The sequence below is a fragment of the Colius striatus genome, chromosome 1 (assembly GCF_028858725.1).
Source record: "Colius striatus isolate bColStr4 chromosome 1, bColStr4.1.hap1, whole genome shotgun sequence".
Taxonomy (NCBI): Eukaryota; Metazoa; Chordata; class Aves; order Coliiformes; family Coliidae; genus Colius; species Colius striatus.
In genome coordinates this window covers 127,696,382-127,720,760 of record NC_084759.1, presented here as the reverse complement: position 1 = coordinate 127,720,760, position 24,379 = coordinate 127,696,382, and the positions used below count along the sequence as shown (strand labels likewise).

Sequence of the window (24,379 nt, the reverse complement as noted above, 5' to 3'; positions counted from 1 at the left end):
AATTAATTGAAAAGTTCCAATGATTTTCCTAATGAGATTAAAAAAAAAAGGTCAGACGACATGCTTAAAATCTGAACACTTCAACACTATACTTCCAATGACTGGCAAACAAGAAAGCAGACAACTATTATTTTCACTGTACAAGTTGAAGAAATGTAGAAAAAGAGAAACACATCCAGGTTAATAACTGAAAATAGTCAAATCATGTGGGAGACACGTAAAAATATTTAACTTCTCATGTTATCTAAACTTGGTTCTTCCTGCCTGGGTGCTTTCACAAACTTACCAACAGAACAGACACTAAGATCACCAGCAGGTAGCTCCTGTTCATGTTTAAATGGGCACAAGCTGCAACTCATTCACCTTCTAAGGTGGTCCCTTGAGGCCAGAATTGAGGCACATGTCAGGGCCACAGAAAAAGGATTTAAATTCCCAGCATTATCAGTGAGGCATCTTCCAAGTGAACTACAGTGTTCATTTTATGAAGTGTCAGGCACGTTAGCCCCAATTCTGCAGCTGAAAAGTTATGTTATGATATAATCTTTCCCAAGTTACCCATATGGGAGGCAAGCCATTTTGAATCACACAAAAGTGGTTTGCCTGCAGGGCACCAATTATTTACTACATGTAGCTTCACATCCAGTAGAAGAATATGCATAATTTACTCATTTCCTTGACATCTTTGCGATTGGACAGTGTCTAAGCACAGAGATGAGACGGTGGGTATTTGCCAGGGGTGACTAGAGAGGAAAAGTCCTCCATTGTGGAAGACGGGAATTTCATCCCAAACAATAAACCACAAGAACTGGACTTCCTTAACACAATCTATCACAACAGCATTTGAAAAATCCAGTATCAGGGCACGCACATTCTTATGGTAGCAGTCTTGCCATTTTCTCTGTGCACCTTGCACTGGTTATTCTGCCTCCCTTGTTGCCACCTCCACTTACCCCTTAAGGTTTTCATGCCTTCAGCAGACGCAGTGTCTCATGCTGGGTGCTTGGATACACCAGGCAATGTGGATGTAGAAAAGTAGGTATTAAGAGCTGCTTTCTTAATGTAAGACCCAATCCTGCCTTCACAAGCTTACATTTCAAAAGAGGTGAAGTGATAAATCGAGAATGCAGGACACTAGAAAAAAAGTTGATAACCACATCTAACCACAGTGCTACATAGATTCCAAAAGAGAATAGAGACTGAAATAAAAAGCATACAAGGAATCATCAACAGAGGGAGAAGGGTTTAGATGAAGAGTTGCTTAGACAAACATCACAGCAAACATATATGCTAGGGAACAATCCTGCCCTGGCGTTCATCAGTGAAACAGCTCCCTGAATTTTAATAGCAGTTTATCTTCACATTCAAGCAGCCCTGAACTGCAAATCAAAAATTGCAAAGTAGTAACAACTATAGGGCTTTTTTGCCTAAGACAGTTCTTCAGACTTTATCAGGAAAGACATTGCACACCTCCACTAAAAAAAATCTGGTGTGAGGTAATGATAGAAGAGAGAATTTAAGGAAAAATCCCCCGAACTGCACATCAAAGCCTTAATAGGTGAACATGACAGAGAATATCAATGTATTCTCTTCTGTCAGTGCATCACTACTATAGTTAAGTGAAAAGACAAGTGTCAAGTTACACTTAAGCTACATAAGCTCAATATTTCCACTAAAGATTTTAAAGTTTGAATATGCACGACAACAAAATACCACAGAAGTAAAAACACATATGAGAAGAATTTCACCAGCTCCAATGGTGGGAACAAATTTCATAATAGTAAGGTCTGCAAGCTGACAAATGCAGATGAACAAAGGTCCTAGCATGTCTTTTTGAGGTCTGTTTTAAAGCCATTCCCGAGTGCCAAAAAGTAATGTCAAGTTCTTCCAGTGGACTATGAGAAACAAGCTACCACCTTTGCCAGCTCTGCTCCTGGCATGAGGAACAGATTTCTCTTGTGGTGTTCCTAAAATAAAATTCTTCATAAAATACAACACTTGCATAAAAGAATACCTACCCACCATAAAAAAAGTCATTTTCAAAAAGAGACATTTCTCAGTCACACAAAGTGCCACATGGGGAAAAAAAGTGCTCTCGAAAAAATGGTTTTTTGCGTATTAGCTTTGTAAATAATCCTGTTACCATCATCTTTATGTCCTTCAAAATGAAACCACTGCTAAACCCCACAGCAAATGATGTCTTCCTATTATCATATTCATTCATGCCTACATAATATCTAAGACATCCCCATCATCTTATGAACTCTATCATCATTATGGCATTTATCATTATTGACTACTGTAGCTGAAGCTGCAAAATGGTTTCAATAACGTTTTCACTCACCACTCAAAACCTCCTTTCTTGCATATAGGTTTTCCATTGTAAATTCAGTCATGAATATGCATGATTTCCCTTGTTCGCATGCTGTGTGAGGCTAAGACCTTTGGATAGCTGTGTGCAGATCTAGACAGACTTAAGTGCCAGTAGAGATTAAAGCTAGTCCCCAGATAATATTCACATTACCCTCTTGCTCCTCTCTAAAGATAGAGACACAGAGAGAAAATTAAACATATTCTAGAGTCTCTAATCCTACCAACATTTTAAGCACTTTATTGTATGCTCAGCTTTAGAAAGAGAGCTTCTAAAGTTTCCATAGTTACTACAAATAAGAGCATGAGCCTGTTTGTTGTGAAACTGCATAAAAGAAATGCAGTGAGCACAGTAGATGTGATTGTAGAGACTTGTCTAGATTTTTCCAGCAGAACATATTGCACTCTGAAATCAATTACTCTTACAGGAAAGTGAAGATAACAGTATCTCTATCACAGTGCAGAGGCCATACAGAAGAAAGAAAAAAATTCATTTTACTTTGCATACACTTCATTACCAGGTTGCATGTGTTTAGGGAATGAATGTAAATATTTGTGTGCATTTATAGCAATTCTTTTTCAAAATCCTTCAGTATTGTATGCTGTGGGATTCCTTTGTGATTACGACTTACACAAACAATAACATAACTGAACCAACTTGCCCTGTGTTCTATACTTGCATAACATCTTCATACAGAAATTTAAAATTTATCATCTAAACATCTCTGGGTCACAACTTCAGTTGTCAGCAGGGAATACAGGGAGAAAGGAAAAGAGGTAGAGAAAATGTTGTGTCAATCTGCCCTAAAGGATGAAAAATTTTACTCTCTGGAATCAACATAAACCAGGAAAATCTATGACTAAATCCTGTGGAAGTCTCACCGTTGACTGCAAAGGGAACTTCTCACAATTCCCTTGTTTCTTTTCACATGGATTTAGGTACAAGAGGTTGTGCAATAGCACAGTAACTGTTTGATAAAGTTTAACGATGTGTGAAAATACAACTGCATACTGTCAGGAGTTGCTAACCAATATCCCATTGTGATGCATTACCGCAGAGAAGGATTTAAACACCATTTCCCAAAGAGCTTTGTTCCAGCTTTTTCCCTTTGATACTAGGACATCAAATTTGGAGTAAACATTATTGGCAAGTCTATTTTAGCCATCAGGACTTCTATGATTTGTTCTATAAAACAATTTGGATTTTATCGATGAAAGATGGTAGACATAACTATTAATGATGTTTGATTCTGATGAGATAGATATACAGAAATGCATAATTAATGTTGAAAGTATATTGGTTAAAAGAGGCGAGTAGTAAGTTTTAAAAATTAAGTATTATCACTAACTAATATAGGACACTGAATAAAAGTGACAAGGAGAATAAAATACATATATCTATTATTTTAAGTCCCACTGATATTTACTAGTACCGAAGAATGCCTAAGTATAACACCCTTGGTGAAGAGTTGGATTTATCACATAGTATAGATACATTTTTTTTAAACATTTCCTGCACTACAGCTGATTTTCAAGTATTAAATGATTACTTTGCAAACACTTAAGGAACAGAGTCATTTGGTCTGAGAAAAAGAGGAAATTCTTTGCCCAGTTCTATGACCTCATTTAAATCTTATTTTTGGCTATTTAAATATTAACTTAATTTTCATCAAATATAGGAAAAGATAAGAAACCTTATAAAGACAATGCACCTGGGTTGGAACCGTAGTCAAACAGGTTGTTTATGCAACAGCCAAAGCCACTCATCTTCTCTAAGAGCTTCTTCTCTGTAACAGGTCTATCAGGCTAAAAACCAGAGCCAAAGAAAATACAATTCTTGCTAATTATATTTCTTTCTGGTTTTCAACAAGTAATGGTATCAGTAAAACGTCTGAAGATAGGAATAAAATACTAAAGTGTCACATTAGAAGAATCACTTCTGCTTACAGACCTGACTGGGCCACACTGAAAAGACATAAACTATTTCCCCTTCAAGCCTTACAAAAGTACTCATTTTAAGTACTTTTGTTTCACAACTTGAAGCTAATTCTTTTCACTATTAAAAGACATTTCTAGATAGGTATCACAATTATTAATCACAGTTCAAATCAATGTACAGAGACTGGCTAGACATAGTACAGGATTTTGGTCACTCACAGTCTTAAAATGCTCTACAGGTTTCCTCCTGTTGGGTACATCTTTCCTTCCCTCCCCTGCTTGACCTGGTTCTTGCAGTGCTAAGAACACCTCAGCTAACATAGAAGTCTCCAAGGTGAAGACGACACCATTGGATGCTGGAAAAGGCATTTATTCCTGATCACTCTTTTTAGGGATAAGATTTCTAACACTGGGGATCCGAAAGTAGAGGTTCGTTTTTGCAACGGGTAACTTTCACCTGGTCCAAGTAGGAGGATTGGACCACCCACCGCCAAACAAGCTTCTATCTCCACCACTACGTGGCAGCAAAGCTTCACTAGACATACCTAAAAAAAGTCTGCAGCCAGCCCCTTCCTGCTCCCTAGTGGGACAGGAAGACCACGGTGGGCTGATTATGCTTCCTACAAACACTCCCCATATAAATTTTCTTGCACAACGTATTTTGATAAAGATAGAAATTCTGTCACCAAACAACTGATCTGGGATTTGCAGTTGGAAATCCAGTCTGTAGAAGAACATTGGTTTGCCAGAGAATGATTTCAACTGACACTCAGAATAAACAAATGTGCAAAACTACTCAGCTTAATCAAAATTTTTTAAATACTAAGGAAACATTGACTGCAATTCATAGCCTAAAGAAATTAGTAAACATCTGTGGCAGAAAAACCGTACATTTTTATTTTCCCCAGTTCCCAAGCCTTCATCAACCTCCCACATCAGTAGTTATCTCTTCTGGCAGACGAACACCATCTTTCTGTTTACCTGTATTTATACCACTCTCTGAACACCCTACCCATCATCTGTAGTGATGAATCCCTTTCTTAAAGTGTGACTCGTGGGATACAGGTTTCTTTAAAATGGGACTGATAATTTCTGTATAATCAATAGACATACGTGTTACATCTCATGTTTAACACTCAGCGTTCACCTATTTCAGTATCTCTAGCCAGTACATATACTTTAAGACTAGAATGGACAATTATAACTCTTTGCACAACACTTCTGCACAGAACACAGATGACCAAAGGTCAACCACAACTGAAACCAAGCCTGTCAGTTCAGTTCCAGATATAAGATAACTTTCACACTTTCTTCTGAATGACATCCAGTGTTGACTGTGTCCCTAAATAAACTGTTCCAGTAGCTAAATATCTCATTGATTATAGTGTGTAATTTATTTATTTAGTTTAGTTTCTTTAGATTTGTTTCCAAACACTGATTTTCATTATAGATAAAAAAAAAAAAAATCACAATCAAGGCACTTTGTAAGCAACTTTTGCATGAACTAAATAGAGAAACCGAAGCAGACATACCAAACGTTGCATAATTCTTGTACCTTTTCCCACCATTTGTATTTTTCAGCATCCCTTTTGAAGCATAAGCACCAGAGTTATGTAACAAATTCTGGCAAAATTTGCTATATGGCTGATTACAGGTGCAATGCAGATCCCTGCTCCTTCTGGCTATTAGTAATTCAGAAAAACTAAAACCCAAAAGCTCACAATATTCAGTTGTCTTCTCACTCCTAGCTATGCTCCCAAAAGTAGAGTCCAAGCTCTTCAAGTAATTCAGAAACACATTTTCAGCATAGTCCAATTCTGACACGCAGAGCCACATCATGAAGCTCATTCTTACTCCTGAGGCTTCACTGGTTTTAACTACATGCTCTCCTCAGTGATGTCCAGCTAAATGGTACCCTGTGTTCTTTGAACTGCTGTTTACTACTTCAGCAATTCAGGTGACTACAGCATTTCTTACCAGAGTAGGGATTTTTCTCCTCAGATCATGAATATTTCTAGGTTAACAGATCACACAAGACACCACTGAACAGTATTATATACTGAGATTGCTATTCATCTTTAATGTCTGCCAGCTTTAATTACTATTCTATGTGCCTCCTTTCATGCTCTGTGGGACTTAAAAGCACAGTTCCAACACACCTTAGTATATTGTGAACCTAAACACAACATTTCGGTCAAGTACTCCAGAGCTACAAAAGCCAGAGTACATGTTTAGCTATGTCAGGCTATTTTTATTATAATGTCTCATGCCAAAACTTACAGAACTTAAAAAAAAAATTAAGCCATAACCTCTAGTTTGTTTTACTTTTTCCTATACTCAGACTCGTAATACTAGCTTAAAACCATGAATATGACACATTCATTTTTGCTGCTTAGGCTGCCAATTTTGTTTAAAATTATGACTTACATTTTTAATAGAAACCCATAATTTATGAGTAACTATAAATCATCTGGATTTAAAACAGAAAGAATCACTCTTGATCAATCTCAAGCTCCACAGTTACACTATCCTGTTCTTACAGTCCCTTCTATTACACTAATTCCATTTTGAGAATTTATGGCAACTAAATCCATTAGTTATCTATGAGAGGTACCAGAGAGTTAGTATGTTGTCACATTAAAAAGGAAAAGTTTCAATTGCTGTTAACCTGGCAAAAATGCCCTAGCTTATCTTCTTTTCCCAGGTACAGGAAAAAAACTCACCAAAATTCCATTAAGTTGAAACTTGTGTATCAAATTACTATTAAAACCTAATGCAAACATTGTTCTGTAAAGCACTAAAGCATGGGGTGGGGGGGATGGTAATTGTGTTCACAAATTGATCAAATATCAGGCACACTGTGGTAATTTTCAATTTCCTTCTTACTGCCATGTAAAGAAGAAAGTTCCACCTACACACTGAATTATAGTCATGTGCATTTATATGCACATGTATAGGAAAAAACAGATTTTCTAAAATATTTTCAAATGGAAATTATAGAAGCCAAATGAAACGTTCCAAAATTTGGCACTAGTCTAGTTAATAATCAAGATGTGGTCAAGCTAATTATAATTTATCACTCTAAGGTAAATGAAAAGATAAATTGACTCACAATTTGGACAGAAGCTCTTTTTCTATGTATAATCCCTAGAGATTTATCTATTTTTAGATTCAACGAGGATCTGTATGCAAGCTTATCTTTCAGTGTTGTACTTGGCTATTTAATCGATTCAGGGCCTCCAAAAAGCATAGGTGGCATAACTTCTACCCCTGCTGCTTTTGGTAATTTGAAATGTCATTTTATGACAAATAATCAAAACAATGAATGTAAATGAAACTCCAGATCCAGTCTCATAGACACCAGATGATGCCCAGCGTACATCCAAAAATAACAATGGTTAAATAATTTTTTTTTAAAGATGCAACTAAAATACAACCAACTAAGGTTTTTCTCCCACATTTTGCAAAATAGCCATTAGCCACAATTTCATCTGTTACGGTTTCGGGAAATGGTTGCATCTCTTTGAAGAAATTGCAGAACACCAAGAGACAAGAATAAACCAACAAGGTCAGTGGAATGGACTGCAAATATATTCTCAGTGAGAAAGGAAAGGTTAAATTTTGGAAATAATTTTGGAAATAGAGCAAAGTCTAAACAAAGATCTGAGGAAGTCAGGGAAAATCATTCCAAGATCGGGAAGGGGGCTACACAGGACAATGTATTCACCAGTTGAAGTTACAGCTTGTTTTAATAACAGTCACCAAAAATGAGACTATAGAAAAATGTCAGAATAGAGATATTATGCAAAGCATTGGCCATATGACATGTTAATATTCTTAGGAGCATGCGAGAACAATGTCAAAAAGACAAACTGAAATACGATAAGGCGGTTGTCGAAGACATTCCATTCTCAACAATATTTCTTAACCACTCCTAGCTTTATTTAAAAAAAAACAAAAGCCTTTGGGTATCAAATTTCTAGTGCTCTGTCTCAGCCCAGAGGGGAATTTTTCAAAAGAAAGTCTACAGAAAAATCAAGCAAGCTGTTTGAGCTATAAAAGCAGTGAAATATTATATTTTCTCTGGGTTTCTTTTTTTTTTTTTTTTTTGGTTGGTGCTCCTGGTAACTAAAGATCCACTTTCAAGAATTCAAGCCTTTCATGAATTTAAATCTACCAAGAGGATTAGGGCAGAGGACAAATATGACGATATTTGGTTTAGAAATAGAGTTATTAACTTTAATTCCTCACTTTTACATGCATGAGTTGGTGCCTACAGAGATTACTCTTCTCAAGGGATTAGAAATATTATAATGTAACATTTGAAGGAGCCTTCTTGCATTCTGTATACTTCTGTTAAACTTCCTCCAGCTCTAAGACGGACTCTGCAGATTACATATATTTCTTAATGATGGTAGTTGTCATTTACTGGAGCTTAGTAGAAGTGAGATACTGAAAAATAGACTTCATATTTACATCTCTGCAAATCTGCTTTAGAAAATTTATACCGACCACCCCCCTTCCCCTCTCCCCCCTTGAACTGCAGTGTTTAATACACCATTAGGAATGATAACTTTGTTAAATATCCAATGTTTCATTTCTCAAGTTGTCTTTTCCTGTACTACACACCACATTCCTTCTGCATAATAAGAGAATGTAACATTAGACAAAAGAAAATTTGTTCTTGGGGAACATATTTCAGAGTCAGAATTTAGATATACTGAATATCATCCTTAATGTGCTAGGTTTTTTTGCTTTGGTCTTACACCTTCAACTGAATTCTGTTCCAAAGTCTTTGTAACATACAGAAAAGATCAACAATGGGTTAAGACATCCCAACTCTTCAGATGTGAAGCCAATGTCAAGAGTGATTGAAAATAAGATTAGGTTCCACAAATGCCTCTTGTATCCTTTTCAGCTGGTAGCATGCACCTAGATCTTCATTCTTCAGATGTTTATAATAATCTGACATAGGACACTTTATTCAATATAGTACAGAAAAATCCTACTTGGAACAGAATCCTGATTTCTTTAGTCAATTAACACTTTTGTAAGGACAAGACTGGTTACTTGCAATGCTTCATTTGAGAAAGTAAAAATGTCCTGATACCCAGTGACAGAAATGGGCATTATTGGGCAGATGACCTTCCCAACTAACACCAAAAGCAGCCTTTGGAAACAGATGTGTTTCTCCCTTTTCACTATGACAAATTACAAAATGGTTGAAAGCCTCCTGGGAATCACTTGAGAAACTGGTCCACTACTGCAGCCAGAAAAACCAACCAATCCTTGACATACAATACTGAGGGATTCTCTTGTGAGCCACACAGGCCCCATGGCTTCATTAGTATCTAAGAAAATATTGCCGTAAAGAATTCACAGCAACTTGCAGGAAGAGAGTAAGATTTGGTTTGCTGAATAAGGTGGAAGAAATAAGCCCCTCAGACTGTCCTTGCTCAATGAGTAACCACAATTGTATCTGTTCCAGCTTCTGATCTGACCAGTTCATCTGCATATAGTTTTAAGATATAGAGAGGGAACTAAGGTTTGTGTCTATGCCACAAACCAGAAATCCTTCACACTCTCCCTGAGAATTCTCAGCACATAGGAGTTGAGTTAGTCTGAGCTCAAGTACAGCAATACAGCAACTTCTTCCTGCTTGACCATTTTCTTTCACCTTAGTTCCATCTATGCTAGTTGGCTTCTACTCAGTGTTGTCTTCAGTTCAGGCCAACAAAATTTTGCTCTTTACCTGTGCTGACAAGTCCCACTGCTGAACTCAACCACTGCTGGGTCACTAGAAACTTACTGTCTACCTTTTTTGTTAAGGTCACAGTGACATAATCAGTACTGGTTTACAGAAAATAGGATTCTAACAGTGCTCTATTTCCAAGGATAAGGCTTGCAGCAGCAGTAACCTGTGATACTGCAAAACTGAAGCCCTTAATCAAAGAATACACTTCCATTTAGCCCAGGTAAACTTCAAACTTACTTGTGCAGCAAATCAAGTGTCAATAGAATGAAGAAAAGGGTAATTTCTTCCAAGTGGGCTGAACTTGACCGGGGATGAAGTCATTACTGTTTTCACCAGTAGTCTAGGTCCTAAGCTCTGACCATATCCACTGAAATAACATGATTTTATGTACGCTTCTGAAAATACTGAACCAAATATGTCACCTCAAACTACTAAACACATTGGCAGTGCATAAAGTGAGCTTTGCAAAGAAAAGCAACCATTACTGATGTAACATTACGCTGCATTTTCTTGCCAACAAACATGAGATAGCCGCATTTACGTAAAAGTACTCAACTCTATGATGGTTTACTCTAAAAAGTCAACTCACAGTCCTATTTTTGCTTTCTACTGGCTTCTACTCAGCTGTGAGGCTTTTTTACAGTCTGTGGCTTGTTTTAGGTTGCATTTTGTAACTGAGAAATAAAACGTCTGTCAGCTTCCCCAAAAGTCTTTGCTGGCATCTCACAAAAACAAACTGCCATTCTTACAGACCATAGCAACTTGATTTCTTCTAGCTTTATCCAGAAGTTTCATGAAGCACAATTATACTTGCTACTGCCATGAAGTCAAAAGTATTTTTGATTAACCTCTCGGATGACTTTCAGACTGAATATAATAGAAGCAGCTTAGGGAAGGAGTATATGAAAATTAACTTATATTTTCAACATTTACATCAATTACTCAAATTAAGGGGCCTATGTATGTATAGCTGCAGCAACCATAGGTTTTCTTTTCATAAATGCTGAAAATTCTTACTCGTAAAATGTGTCCAGCTGGGTGTTTACTCATATCTATATAAGCATATGTATTTATCACAGAATCACAGAATCATTTAGGTTGCAGTCCAACCATTAACCCAGCACTGCCATGACCACCACTAAACTATGTCTCTAAGTGCCACATCTACACATCTTTTGAGTATCTCCAGGGATGGTGACTCAACCACTTCCCCAGGCAGCTCATTCCAATGCCTGACAACCCTTTTGGTGAAGAAATTTTTCCCAATATCTAATCTAACCCTCCTCTGATGCAACTTGAGGCTGTTTCCTCTTGTCCTGTCACTTGGGAGAAGAGACTGACACTCACGTCACTACAATCTCCTTTCAGTTAGTTGCAGAGATTGATAAGGTCTCTCCTCAGTCTCCTTTTTAGCAGGCTAAACAATCCCAGTTCACTCAGCCGCTCGTCATAGGACTTGTTCTCTAGACCATTGGCCAGCTTTGCTGCCCTTCTTTGGACATGCTCTTCAAATGTGTTCCCAGCCAAACTTCCCAAAGCCTACAGCACTGCACGGGGTTGTTGTGACTAAGTACAGGACCTGACATTTGGCCTTGTTGAATCTCATACAATTGGCGTTGCCCATTGATCCAGCCTGTCCAGGTCCCTCTGTTGTACCTTCCTGCCCTCAAGCAGATCAATACTCCCACACAATTTGGTGTCATCTGTAAATTTACTGAGAGTGCACTCAATGCCGTCATCCAAATTATAGATAAAGATGTTAAACTGAACAGGCCCCAGGACTGAGCCCTGGGGAACACCACCGGTGACCAGCTGCCAGCTGCATTTAACTCTATTCACCACCATTCTCTGGGCTCAGCCATACTGACAGATTTTTAGCCAGTGAAGTGTATGTCTGTCCAATCTATGGACAGTCAGTTTCTCAAGGAGGACACTGTGGAAAATGGTGTCAAAGGTTTTACTAAAGTCAAGGTAGACCACAAAGTTTACCACATCCACAGCTTTCTCCTCATCCACTAAGTGGGTCACCTTGTTGTAGAAGGAGACTGGGTTACTCAAGCAAGACTTGTCTTTCGTAAAGTCATGCGAATTGGTCTTGAACTCTTGTTTGTCCTGGACATGCTATGTGATGGCACTCAAGATGATCTGCACCATAACCTTTCCCAGCAGCAAGGTCAGGCTAACAGGCTTGTACTTCCCTGGATCCTCCTTCTGTCCCTTTTTGTAGATAGGTGTCACATTTGCTGACCTCCAGTCCATATGGACTTCCCTGGTTAGCTAGGACTGCTGGTAACTGATAGAAAGTGGCTGGGTGAGTACTTCCGCCATCTCCATCAGCACCCTCAGGTGGATTCCATCCAGTCCTACAGAATTCTGTATCTAAGCAGTGTAGATCCATAGAATGGTAGGGGTTGGAAGGGACCCTTAGAGATCATCTAGTCCAATCCCCCTGCAGAAGCATGTCCACCTAAATCAGTTCACATAGGAACATGTCCAGGCGGGTCGTGAAGACCTCCAAGGAAAGAGACTCCATAACCCTCTGGGCAGCCTGTTCCACTGCTCCATCACCCTCAGAATGTAGCAGATTACCAGCAGGTAATTTCCCTTTGGATTACAGGGGCTTCATTCTGTACCCTGTCCCTGTCTTCCAGCTCAGGGAGCTGGGTACTGAAGAACAACTGGTCTTATCATTAAAGACTGAGGCAAAGAAGGTATCGATTACCTCCACCTTTTCCTCATCCTTTGACACCATTTCCCTCTGCATCCAATAAAGGACGGTGATTGTTCTTAGCCCTACAATTTTGGCCAATTTATTTATAGAAGCATTTTTAAATTTTCTTTTACCAAGTTTTACCACTAAGTAAAAGCTATTATGTTGCTGTATTTTGGATATGTTTTCTTCCTAAAATAGTAATGAATACTTGTAAGGAGAGAAGGGGGGGGGGGCACGTCTGTGTCTGTTACTTATAAGTGTAAATGTTAGAAAGTAGTAAAAAAATGGACAATTTGGTTAAGTTAAACTGAAAAGTCTTCCATAATAAATAAGTTAGTTTACCTAAAATCTTTCATGAGCATCTTTTTTATATGATTAGGTCAATACATTTTTTATTAGAATGAGCTGGCCTCCCTCCTGTTTGCCTTATGCAAGTGGAATCTGTGAAAGGTCAGAAATGAAGCTGGAAGAAGCAGGAAGAGGTTAGGATAAGGTAAAAAAAAGAAGAGCACTTGTCCAATGCTAGAGTCTGTCAGAAGTGAGGAAGATGGTGGCTCAGACAGAAAAAATAGAAGATATTTTAATTTAGAACACCTTTTCAACCCAAACAACTTTAAAAGCAGTATCTGGAGTAAATTTTTTACTGGTATAAACAGAGAGGCATCTCCAAACCACTTGGCCATTCTGTGGCAGATTTACAGAATCATAGAATCATTGCAGCTGGAAGAGACCTTTAAGATCATCGAATCCAGTCTTTGTCCCGGCCCTATCAACCACTAGACCATTTTCCTAAGTCTCTTAAACAACTCCAGGGACTCCACCACCTCCCTGGGCAGCCCATTCCAATGCCCGACAACCCTTTCAGGAAAGAAATTCCTCATCATATCCAGCCTGAACCCCCCCTGGCACAACTTGAGGTCACTCCGTCTTGCTCTATAGTTTGTCGCTAGGGAGAGCAGACTGACACCTGACTTGCTACAACTTCCTTGCAGGTAGTTGAAGAGAGCAATAAGGTCTCTCCTGCGTCTTCTTTTCTCCAGGCTAAACAGCCCCAGATCCCTCAGCCATTTCTCATATGAGATGTGCTCCAAATCATTTACTAGTTTGGTAATTTATTTAATGTAAGTAATTGAATTTATTTGTTTTTAAGCACATGTTACATAAGTAAAGCCCAATGCTCCCAACTTTTCAGAAAAAAAAAATAATTGAATGTTCAAAACTTGAAATTGATCTCATAAAAGAACCTCCCCCTAATCTAAAGGCAACAAGACCACTTGCATTTTGAAACACTTTTTTTTTCCTTTTGAATACGTAAGGACAGTTATGATTAGAATATAGCCAGTCCAAGACGGGTATATTTAAAGGGTACAAAAGAAGTCAAAATGACATTAAATCTTCTCTGAAATTTAACTCCTCAGACACTAAGGTCTATGATGAACTGCATCTCCCTAGTCTCACTTTGCTTATCTTTTCCTCCTGTGCATCTTTCAGTATTTCTCCATGCAAAGTTATAGTAGCTGAAAGTTTAAAATACCCATTCAAATAATTGCAAGAGGTACAACAAATTTGTTCTTAACTGTCCATATTAATCTTCATGTTTGTTAATACCGAGGGTGGACTTTTTTTGTTGTTTTTACTCATGAAATATCCTTAATGAAAAAATACTATTTTTTTGTATAAATGCAAAAGATAAAAGTCTGTCTGAGATGCAATTAGACAAGATAACAATCCTGCCAAACTGTGCACTGAAAGATGAATTCATATCTAAAAAGTTAAAAGTAATGCAAACATGTCAGTTGAACTTCAGCTCACAATCTCATTAAGTGACAAATGTCCTTATATTTCTATGCAAGTTACAGAACTTTTCAGGATCTTGAAAGAATGCAATTTTAAGGTAATGACAGTTTAAAAATGAAATTATTTTAGTATATGAGCAGATTCATTTCCTCATTTGGTATGCTTCCATATGCTACAAATAAAAATATTTGTCAAAGGATTTTTCCTCTCAAAGGTAAAAAAGAAATCTCTTAACATCTAACATGGCAGTCTACCTTTTCCCCATGAAGTGCACATTTTTTAATTCAGTCTTATCAGTTTTACCACAAAAGTTACATTTTTCTTTGGAAAATTTAGTATGTATGATTTGGAGGCAAAACTTAGTAAAATGCAGGAAATCACTATATGAAGTCTGTTTTCAGCAGAAAACAGAATGACATCTTAACTGTAGAGCCTGGGTGTTTCTCAAACAGATTAAAGATCAAACAAAATGGGCTTCTATAATGACTTTACCAAGAAATCTTAAGAAGTTATTTTATAAAGGAATCTGGATGAATCTTTTTTCAGTCAGTTTTATCCAAGGACAGATCCAAGTAACACAGATCGAAACCACAAAAACAGGCACTAGAAACAAGAATGCAAAAAGAAGTTTCTGGACATGACTCCCTGAAGAAGTCATGGATGAAGTGCTACATCAAGCTTGCAGCTTTCTATATCACCTTGGCAAACTGCAGCACCACTGAGTGATCATATTCAAATTTCAGCAACTCTCTCAATACTCAGCTCAAAAGCTGCCTAAATACTTCCTTTTAATGAATAGTCCTTGAAAAAAGACAAAATATATTCACTCAGGGTCAAAAAGTTATATTGTTGGCCATTTTAAGATGTTTCAATTTCAAGCAAGGAGGCTTTCAAACCTTAATAAGATTATTGCTCTAGTTTACAAGCATCATCAAATGGAATTGTGTCAGGACTGGATGCAGAGTGAGGAAACAGTTGTCAGAGGAATGTTACGCATTGCAGTCGGGCACCTACATGCTACTAAGAACTTGGTTTCTGGTGTCTAGAAATAGAATATGCTGCAAAGCAGATGAAAGTAGAGACAAACAGCAAACTCCTGCTTCCTTGCATAAAATAGGCTGAGAACACAGTAGATGAGGAACATTAGAGACAGGAGAGAAGCAGAGGAGCAATAAATTCATGTAGCACCACGTATAGCTCTAGGTCAAAATGATGAACAGAGTGGTAGTCAGAAGCTGTGCTCCAAAAGCTGATGCAGCAAACTTTGTTATAGCAGGCTAGTCCTCTCTCTGCCTAACTCTATTTACTTTTTAATATACCTGAATACTGTATGCTATGGATCAGCAGTGAAAGCTCATATTAAGAGGTAAATTATGTCTACTAAGTCTTTAAAAAATAAGTAAGTAGTGTTATCCTCTGTTAAGAAGTTTATAGTACAGCCATAAAATGAGTCTGTAGTAAAAGGTGTAACAAGTTTCTCATTGCTCAAAATGTAGTAAAGGCTCCTGTGGTATTCTATTTTCATTTCATTCAAGGTGTAAATTACAACTCTACCCTTTGAAGGTCTCAAACTTTATCCTCTTCTACTAACAGCTAAAAATGAAGGAGTAATCCTTGAAAGAAATTCTGAAAGTCATTGCACAGCTATGCTTTCCAGCAAAGGAAGAGTAACCCAGGATCAAACTCCTTGCTAGGTTTTCTCAGGGCTGTCCTTCTGCCTAGGCAAAGGTAACTTTCCCCGTGCTTCCTACGGCATCCAGCAGGGTCACTTACCAAGACTGGACTGTGTAAATACAACTCTGCTACTCTCTCTGTCAAGAGACGCACTGTCAGGTCTACAACTACAGGGATAGCGTTGAATGTAAAAACCTTGCACATAAGGCAACAAAGTGAGTAACTCAGAGGATGCTTACCACCCATTACTCCTCCACACAGCTTGTTAAATTTTTGCTATCATCTGTCCCTACATTATTTCATTCTTCTAAAATATAGTTCTCTGTAGATATGTTGTACAGCACACAATTATGAAAATATGTAACACAGCTTTTCTTTCAATTTTATGATAATTGTTAACAACTGAGCTTTTTCTGATAATTTTAAAAATCCATTTCATGTTTTAAGTATAAGAGACATTACTCTGACAAGAAAGGTATTTGACTTCCAGATGCACTTATCAGAAACCTTTAAGTAGCTAATGATTAGATGACAGAAAATAATAGCTCACTCACTGAACATACCAGCAGGATTACTATGCAGCTTATATAGAGATGGATAAGTCTGCTTAACAATTCTTTAGCTTCAATATAAAGTTATTTCCCTCTAATAGCAGTCTGCCTTGGAAAGTCTCTACACTTAAACCCCGGGAAAAAAAAAATCCAAAATATAAAGCACAATGTCATTCATACTAGAGTCTCTCCAACATTTCAGTAATCTGCATCATTAATGCTCTCAGTTATATACATCTTCATTACAGTTTGCTAGTTTTGTCTCTTTGCTTAGAGAAAGTTCTCCAGTCAGATTCAAAGAAGTACACTTATTTCAGTCTACTGGTTATATTTCAGCTGAAGAAAAAGCTCAAAGATTTGATACAATGACCATAGATTGCATTAATTCAGATTTCTGTCACAACTACCTCTCTGAATTGACATTTGTAAACCAGCAAAATTTATTTTAGGAAAGATAATATACACATAGTTCAACTTCGAAGTGAGTTCATGAAAGTGTATTTCTGAGTTTGCTTGCTTTTGAACCAAGTATTAAAATACAACCTAGAAACTCATGAAGCCAGTTAGGCTTAAATACCATGTGAAAGCAATGCTGACATAAATATATTTAGCCCCCTCCTCATTTTCTTATGAATAATATTCAATAATTAGAATTATTTTGTAAAGGATACAAGGATTGTTGTCATCTATGCTGCAGTTGTCCAGGATCAAAGGGATGCCATCTAACTCATAAACCTAAATAAAATCAAAGGTTTAATTTAAGAGATGTCTCAACAATATTAATGCTATTTCATGCAAGAAGTGAAAATCTAACAGAGATGTTTTTTCATAAAAAATATTAAACATGTTAACATAAATTGCAGACCAAATCTGGAATTATTGGTGGTTAAGTATTGCAAAATAGCAACACAAGCAGACAGTAATTTCACATTCTTCTTTCATTTAGCATATGTTTGTCAGAGATATTTTCTGTGTCGTACTTCTCACACTGAACCAGAAAAGCTATGCTTATTGACAGCTCACACTTGCTTCCAGAAGGAAGAACCATTAAAAAGTACTAAGTGATAAAAATGGGAGAAAAAAAAGGAAAAGTTAAAAAATACATGTATACATGCACATAAATTAGCATGGCACCATGTATCTATGCAGCCTTCAAAAGCAGCATGCTACTTCTATGTACGTAAGAACAAATTCTTTAGATGAAATAATTGCCACAGACTTTTTTTTTCCTTTGAAAAGTTGTTTGTTATGTTATTAGCAAACCAGCAAAGATGAGGTCTTCTTTTTAATATACACATACACATGTGAATGACACTAATACAATTGTGTGTATAATAATGTATAATCCTAACAGACTTTTACATACATACACACCCACAGTACCAAGAATGCAAGGATAAGTTAATGTTAACAATATATATGTAGTATACTTATCTTATGAAATATTCCATAAGAAATTAATCTAGACTTCTATGGTACACTGTAACAACACACATCATCGTATACATTTACAGCTTTAGAAATGGTTACTTATTTAAAGTTCATTCTAAATTACCTGCAAAATTTCAAGCTTGGAAATAACTTCTTAACACATATAGGCTTTTTTTTTTTCCCCCTCAAAAAATCCAACAGCAGTTTTAAAAAAGACTTGATAGTGTGAGCATTGTTTATGTTCTTATACCTGTATATTATTTATATTCTTTAAGCCACGCTTACATGGCACTGGGCAACCTGATCTGCATTTAAGCAGAGTGGTTGGACAAGAGTTTCCTACAGAAGGTTCTTCCATCCTTAACCACTCTGTGACTGCCAAACCGTACTTGTCCAAATCTAAAATTATTTAATTCTTTAAAATTTAATTTCAAACCAAGAACTGTTGGGCAAAGGAATTTAGATAGAACATCAATTTAGGTTGTAGCTTGATGATGAGATTCTCTCTTCCATCTTTTTGCCCCAAACAAGATGCGTTTTTATGTACAACAACAAATCACAAAGTTCACACTGCAGGATAGATCAGCTTTCTGAAATGCAGGTTCTATGGTAAAAGAAAAAAGATGGGTAGGAAATTTATATGTGAAACTCAGACTATCAATCAGTAAAAAATTATTCAGAGACAAGTCTGAGCACATCCCTCTTGCAAGTTACTTTTCATATAATCTTATTGCAGAGTCTCGAGCTATAACATGAGAAAGTAACAGTAACAGAGATGGATATGCAAAAAGGCAAGGCTTATACATAAGGAAAGAGAAGAGCATTGCTAGTTCTACAGACTTAACTGATATATACATAACTATACCTATGTTAAATAATCTTAATAACACAAGGTTAAAAATGGCCATTTTTTAATAAATTTTTTGTGTTTTCTTCAAAGGCCATGTGTCATGTATGATGTCATACTTCCAAGCTTGAACAAACAGTGAACTTTCTTTCAGTAACACAGTACTTGCAGGTGCTTGGGAAACATTAGTTCTTTCATTTTTCGTGCTGTAGTCAAACTCTGATCGTTCCACAATGTTACCTTTTATTTTCCATCAATGAAATCCTGAATAGCACAAGTTAATCTAGACTAAGTGCCACCAACTGAAATAAACCATGCAATCTGTTCCAGTTCAATTCAAATGAGATGTTTGGTTGACAGAGTAAGTACTCATCAGGGAAAGTAAAATTTTAATTAAAATCTATGCACACTTCAAAAAGTTAGTGTGGCAACATAAATGAAATTCCTTCAAGGTTAACTGGGAACAGAAGCAGCAAACCACAGGTTTAGTGATATCTTAACATAAAAATCGGTTTCTATCTAGCATTGCCTTACACAGCCACCGAGAGTCTCCTGAACATTGTACAATTGAACCATATGTATAACTTGACTGAGTTAGGTATAGTTTTTGTCATCATGATGTCAAGCTTTAGTACGTCATCTGTGACACAGTGAAATGAACCAAGGAAAAGAAACCTTACAAAGTACCCACCCAAGACAAATCTATATACTTCTAAAAATGACTTGTGAGTTAAAGAGCTCTGGTTCCTAAACAACCACTACTAGAGAGTTCTCATCCATGTCAGCCATTCCTGAACTACCAGTGATTCACTGAAACAGCACTTTATGGTAATCTAAAATTCAGGCCAGTTTACCATAGTGAATTGGGCTCCAATGTGGGCTAGTTCAGCAATTCCTCTGTATGTAGCAGAGTCATTTCTGCAACATGAGTGCCATCGTTAAACAAAGGAATCACGGTCCCTCACCAGACTGTCTCACTTGCATGCCCAGTCTCTCACATCTTCTCACTCTCATCTGCCTGTAATCTCCCACATCAGCAGATTTTGTAAATATTGAGAAACCATCATCCTAGGTCTCAATCTCTTACACAAATTTACTAGAACTATACTGCCCAATATAAAGAAGTTAGTGATATTTCCAACTAACTGTTGGCCTCAGAGTTTTTCCTTTGAAGAGAAATGGCTGTAAAATGCACATTGGAGAGTATGGCAGTGGATCTTCTGCAGGACTTGGGAAAGAAGTCAATATTGCACAAGTCTCAGATCTCACTTTAAAGAAGGTGTAAATATATCCTGGGAAGAAAGGAGCTAGTGACTGGTGTGAGACTGGCTGTAATCCATCCAGATTTTGGATGAAATTATGGACAGAAATTAAGAAATAGGACAGTTCTAATGTCTGTCTTGCAAACAAAATTGCCCACATCATCCTGTGGTGCAAAAGATCACTAAATCTATTCCCTACATTGACTGTTATTGCCTAAATTATTGACAACATATCTGGCCAATAATGTGAAACTGCACCGGATTGAAACAAAACCACAAGTTTATTTCCTTATGACGAACCATAATACTTTATACTGAATGACACTGAAACAGTAAATGAAGCTATAAACTATGTGTAAACTGAAGTCTTGACCACGTTTAAGTTTATTAACAAAAGTTACTTAAGACAAGTTTAAAATAAAAAAAAAAAAGGCTCTGTCCTAGTGATCTCTAGTGCTTCAGTGAAGCCAGCATAAAAAATTTTGCTGTAATGTTATTACATGAGTTTCTAAAATTCTTTTCTAAAAAGTGGAAAAATAGAACATCCAGCATTCAAAGGCAGGTACCCACTATACAGCTTTATAATGCTGTCCCATTTGTTTCCTGTACTTGCCTTGGTATCACACCAGTGAGAAATTTCACTGTACTACATTTAGAAGAAAATGCCTTCCCCTGTGACGATGAATTTTTTTCTCTTTCTCTGCACTTAGGATTTAATAATCTATTTCAATTACTTAATCCAGACACTAAACAGGCATGTAGGCAGAGATGCTACATAAATATTAAACAAGAGCTTATGTTACTGACAAGTTCAATTATATATATCTGCTCACAGTCTTCACAACCAAAGAATCATAGAATCATTGTATCATAGAACGATAGGGGTTGGAGATCATCTAGTCCAATCCCCCTGCAGAAGCAGGTTCACCTAGATCAGGTCGCATAGGAACATGTCCAGGCGGGTCTCGAAGACCTCCAAGGAAGGAGACTCCACAATCCCTCTAGGCAATGCAGTGTTTTATTTGGACAGTTTGGGACATGTACATCCTAAGGAAAAGGTTATACTTTTTCTCTCTGTAACCAATGAAAATATTCAGACCAAAAATTAAACCTTCTGTCTTATCTTACAGAATTCACATTTACTGACCAATATATAGATAAGATTACTAGCATTATATCTGCTTGAATAGAACTAGTTCTGATAATCTCCCAGTATTCACTTATGAAGTTAACATTAGTAAGTATCATTAACACAATCATTCACAGTGGAGCCCAGAAGTAGAAATTAATCGTAGGCTGCTTCTTGAATCTTTCCCTCTAGCAGCAATGGAACCAAGCTCAGGGGTAAGAATACAAATTCTCCAAGCATGACAGTGCTTACTGCGGAATCTGTGTGCATCTAATAAAATGAAACTACAGTCTCCAGGTCCAGGTACTATACAGACAGTAACAGAAAAGCTCCAGCAAAAATAATCTCTTCAAATCAGTCTTCCATTGATGCAGAAGGCAGAATGAGGAATGTGTTTGTTTCAGCCACAAAAATACTTCAATTTCTTAGGAGTATTCTTTGGTCTAACTATAGATAAGCAAAAGGAAATGTGTTCTCACAAGGATAAGTGGACTACTAACAGTTTAAGTAATCCATGCTAATACTCACTCTTCTTTTTACATGTTACTCGTAAGTACATTGACAAATAGAAAAATTCCTAGCTTAAAAAAGGGCAAAAAACATATACTTTAGAAACAAGTAAAAAAATGGGAACAAGCAGGAACTACTTATATGGGAAAACTCCACATATAACATTCATTATAGATCATCAGTTTCTGGGAGCAACAAAATTGGCAAACTTCACATTTTTATGGACTTGGTGTCTGCACTCTTTGCAATGCTGCTAGCCCAGTCACATAGATAAAAGTGTCAAAACCCACACAAGTAGCAGCATATGGTTCATAGGTACAGGTGTGCTGATTGCTGGCAAAATGTCAGCCATAGTTTGCAGTGGATTGGGGATTAAGCAGCCACTACTCACTTTCCCCTCTCAGAACCACTTCTTTGGGTCGCTCATTTACCTATTGGCTGATTCTCATGAGACAAAAAAAAAATAGTATAACAATATTTCTGATACCCGTATCTCTCTGACAAACTTGATTTAGACTAGCTAATAGAAATAAAAGCCAGGGGAGGCAAAGTAAGGGAAAAGGGGAAGAATAAAACAACTGGGATTGCATGACCACAGAAAACCTAAAGAACATATTAAGGTTCAGAAAACAAACCTGTTGAGTATTTTAATGTTTTCTCTTAGTGTCCTAGATTACTGAAATGATTACAATTTGATGTACTTCTCAAGAGTCAAATTATCAAGATATTAACATCCATCTTACATGAAACAACAGTATCCTAAGTTGTATCAACAGAAGCAGAGCCAGTAGATCAACGGAAGCAATTATTTTCCACGGTACTCATTTGACAGCAACCTAGGCAAGAGGCTGAAGCTATGCTACACAAAAAGAGGCTGAGGGAACTGCAGGTTTTTAGCCTGAAGAGAACCTGATGCCAACCTTCCCATACCTACAAAGAGGTTACTAAGAAGACAGAGCAGTCTCCACTACTGCAAGTATCCACAAATGACCTGACAAATCTTAACCATGAATACTGTGACCAGTCCTGCTCTGGACAGGTGAATGACCCTTTGAACCCCTTCTGTCTCAAAGTCTGCATGGATTTCTCAGGCAGAAATTTATAGTAGAATAAATCATGCCAAAAGAATGTGATCCAATGAAATATTCATTTGCGATCAATTGACAATCTTTGGACATCATTAAGGACACATTTAAGTCTTGTTCCTTCTGAATGTACCACATGAGGACCACACAATGACTATGTAACAAGAAATATACCCCTCAGACCCTGCCACCAAGCAGGCTGACCATTAGAAATCAATTTTCCTCCAAGACATGCCAAACAAGATAGATAATCAGTAGTTAGACATCTGAGCAGATTCCAGCATTTGATCTGAGTAATCAGTTGACTTGGTAAGAGCAAGAATACATCAACTGGTTAGGTTCACAAATGTGCTTCTCTGCAGCTATGATGGTAATGAAAAATGTTATTTCATTTTTTTCATTTGTTAGTTTCAGTTTTGGAGATTTTTTTGTTCTTCCCGGCAGCAGAAGTGACACGAGATACACAGGGGAGTCCACCTCAAAGTAAAAAAGAACACTTTAATCCCTTAGTGCTGGTAGATTCCTGGGTCTACTGCAGGCTACTGGCATTTTGGCTTAGAACAGAGTCAGCTGTGGCTTCCAGCAATCAAGTCTATTATTGGAGTTCACCACATCCTGCAGATCTACTGAAATATTTGTGAACAGAGGCTTCTTTCTCCAGGATATCACAGCAGACTTGCTTAGCTAGTTTGATAGCTCCTTGAACCAGTGCAAATGACTTTGAGAACTAAGAGGCACTGTTTTGCCCATTTTAGTCAAGGCAGCATCCCCATAATACTCCCCCAGCTACTAAACTATTTAGGTAAGCATATATTTATCATTTTAGTGGTTGAATTCCAGAAATCACAGCAACAAAACTTGTTGCTCCTTGCAATGTTAGTTTCAAATATATTCTACCTCTTTCAATGTTATTTAACAGAAAGACATGAGACTTATTTCAGCTTTCCTAAAAAAGGTGACTCTTGCCTCTTTCTGTGAGATTTAAAAAAAAAAAAATCAAAAAATCTAAATTCTGAAAGTTTGATTCCTTTGTGATGTCCTAAAACTCTTCAAAGAGAACTGGTTTAGAAGACAACTCGTTTGGCTTTACTGAGGGGGAAGGGAAGAGAACATAAAGGTACCAAGTACACAATCAGGACTGAGCCAAAACAAGCAGAAGCTAGTGTCCAACTACCAGGACAGGGCAACAAGTCATCTCTGTTGCTGAATAATTTTTTCCACTTGTCTTTCAAAACACAGGAGTTTCCAGCCATTGAGATGATAATATAAACACTTGAGATTTCAGAATAGGTTTCCACGAGAGACAGTAACACAGTTGGT

General features: G+C 37.1%; 1 protein-coding gene across 1 annotated transcript in view; it reads right to left on the bottom strand.

Annotated features, from left to right (window-relative positions):
* Window positions 1-24,379, bottom strand: part of ATXN10 (ataxin 10) — a 108,017-nt gene that overhangs the window by 2,212 nt on the left and 81,426 nt on the right. The window contains exon 10 of the mRNA XM_061988793.1: window positions 17,467-17,530. Within this exon, the coding sequence (XP_061844777.1) occupies window positions 17,467-17,530 (64 nt within the window). The remainder of the gene's footprint in view (window positions 1-17,466; window positions 17,531-24,379) is intronic.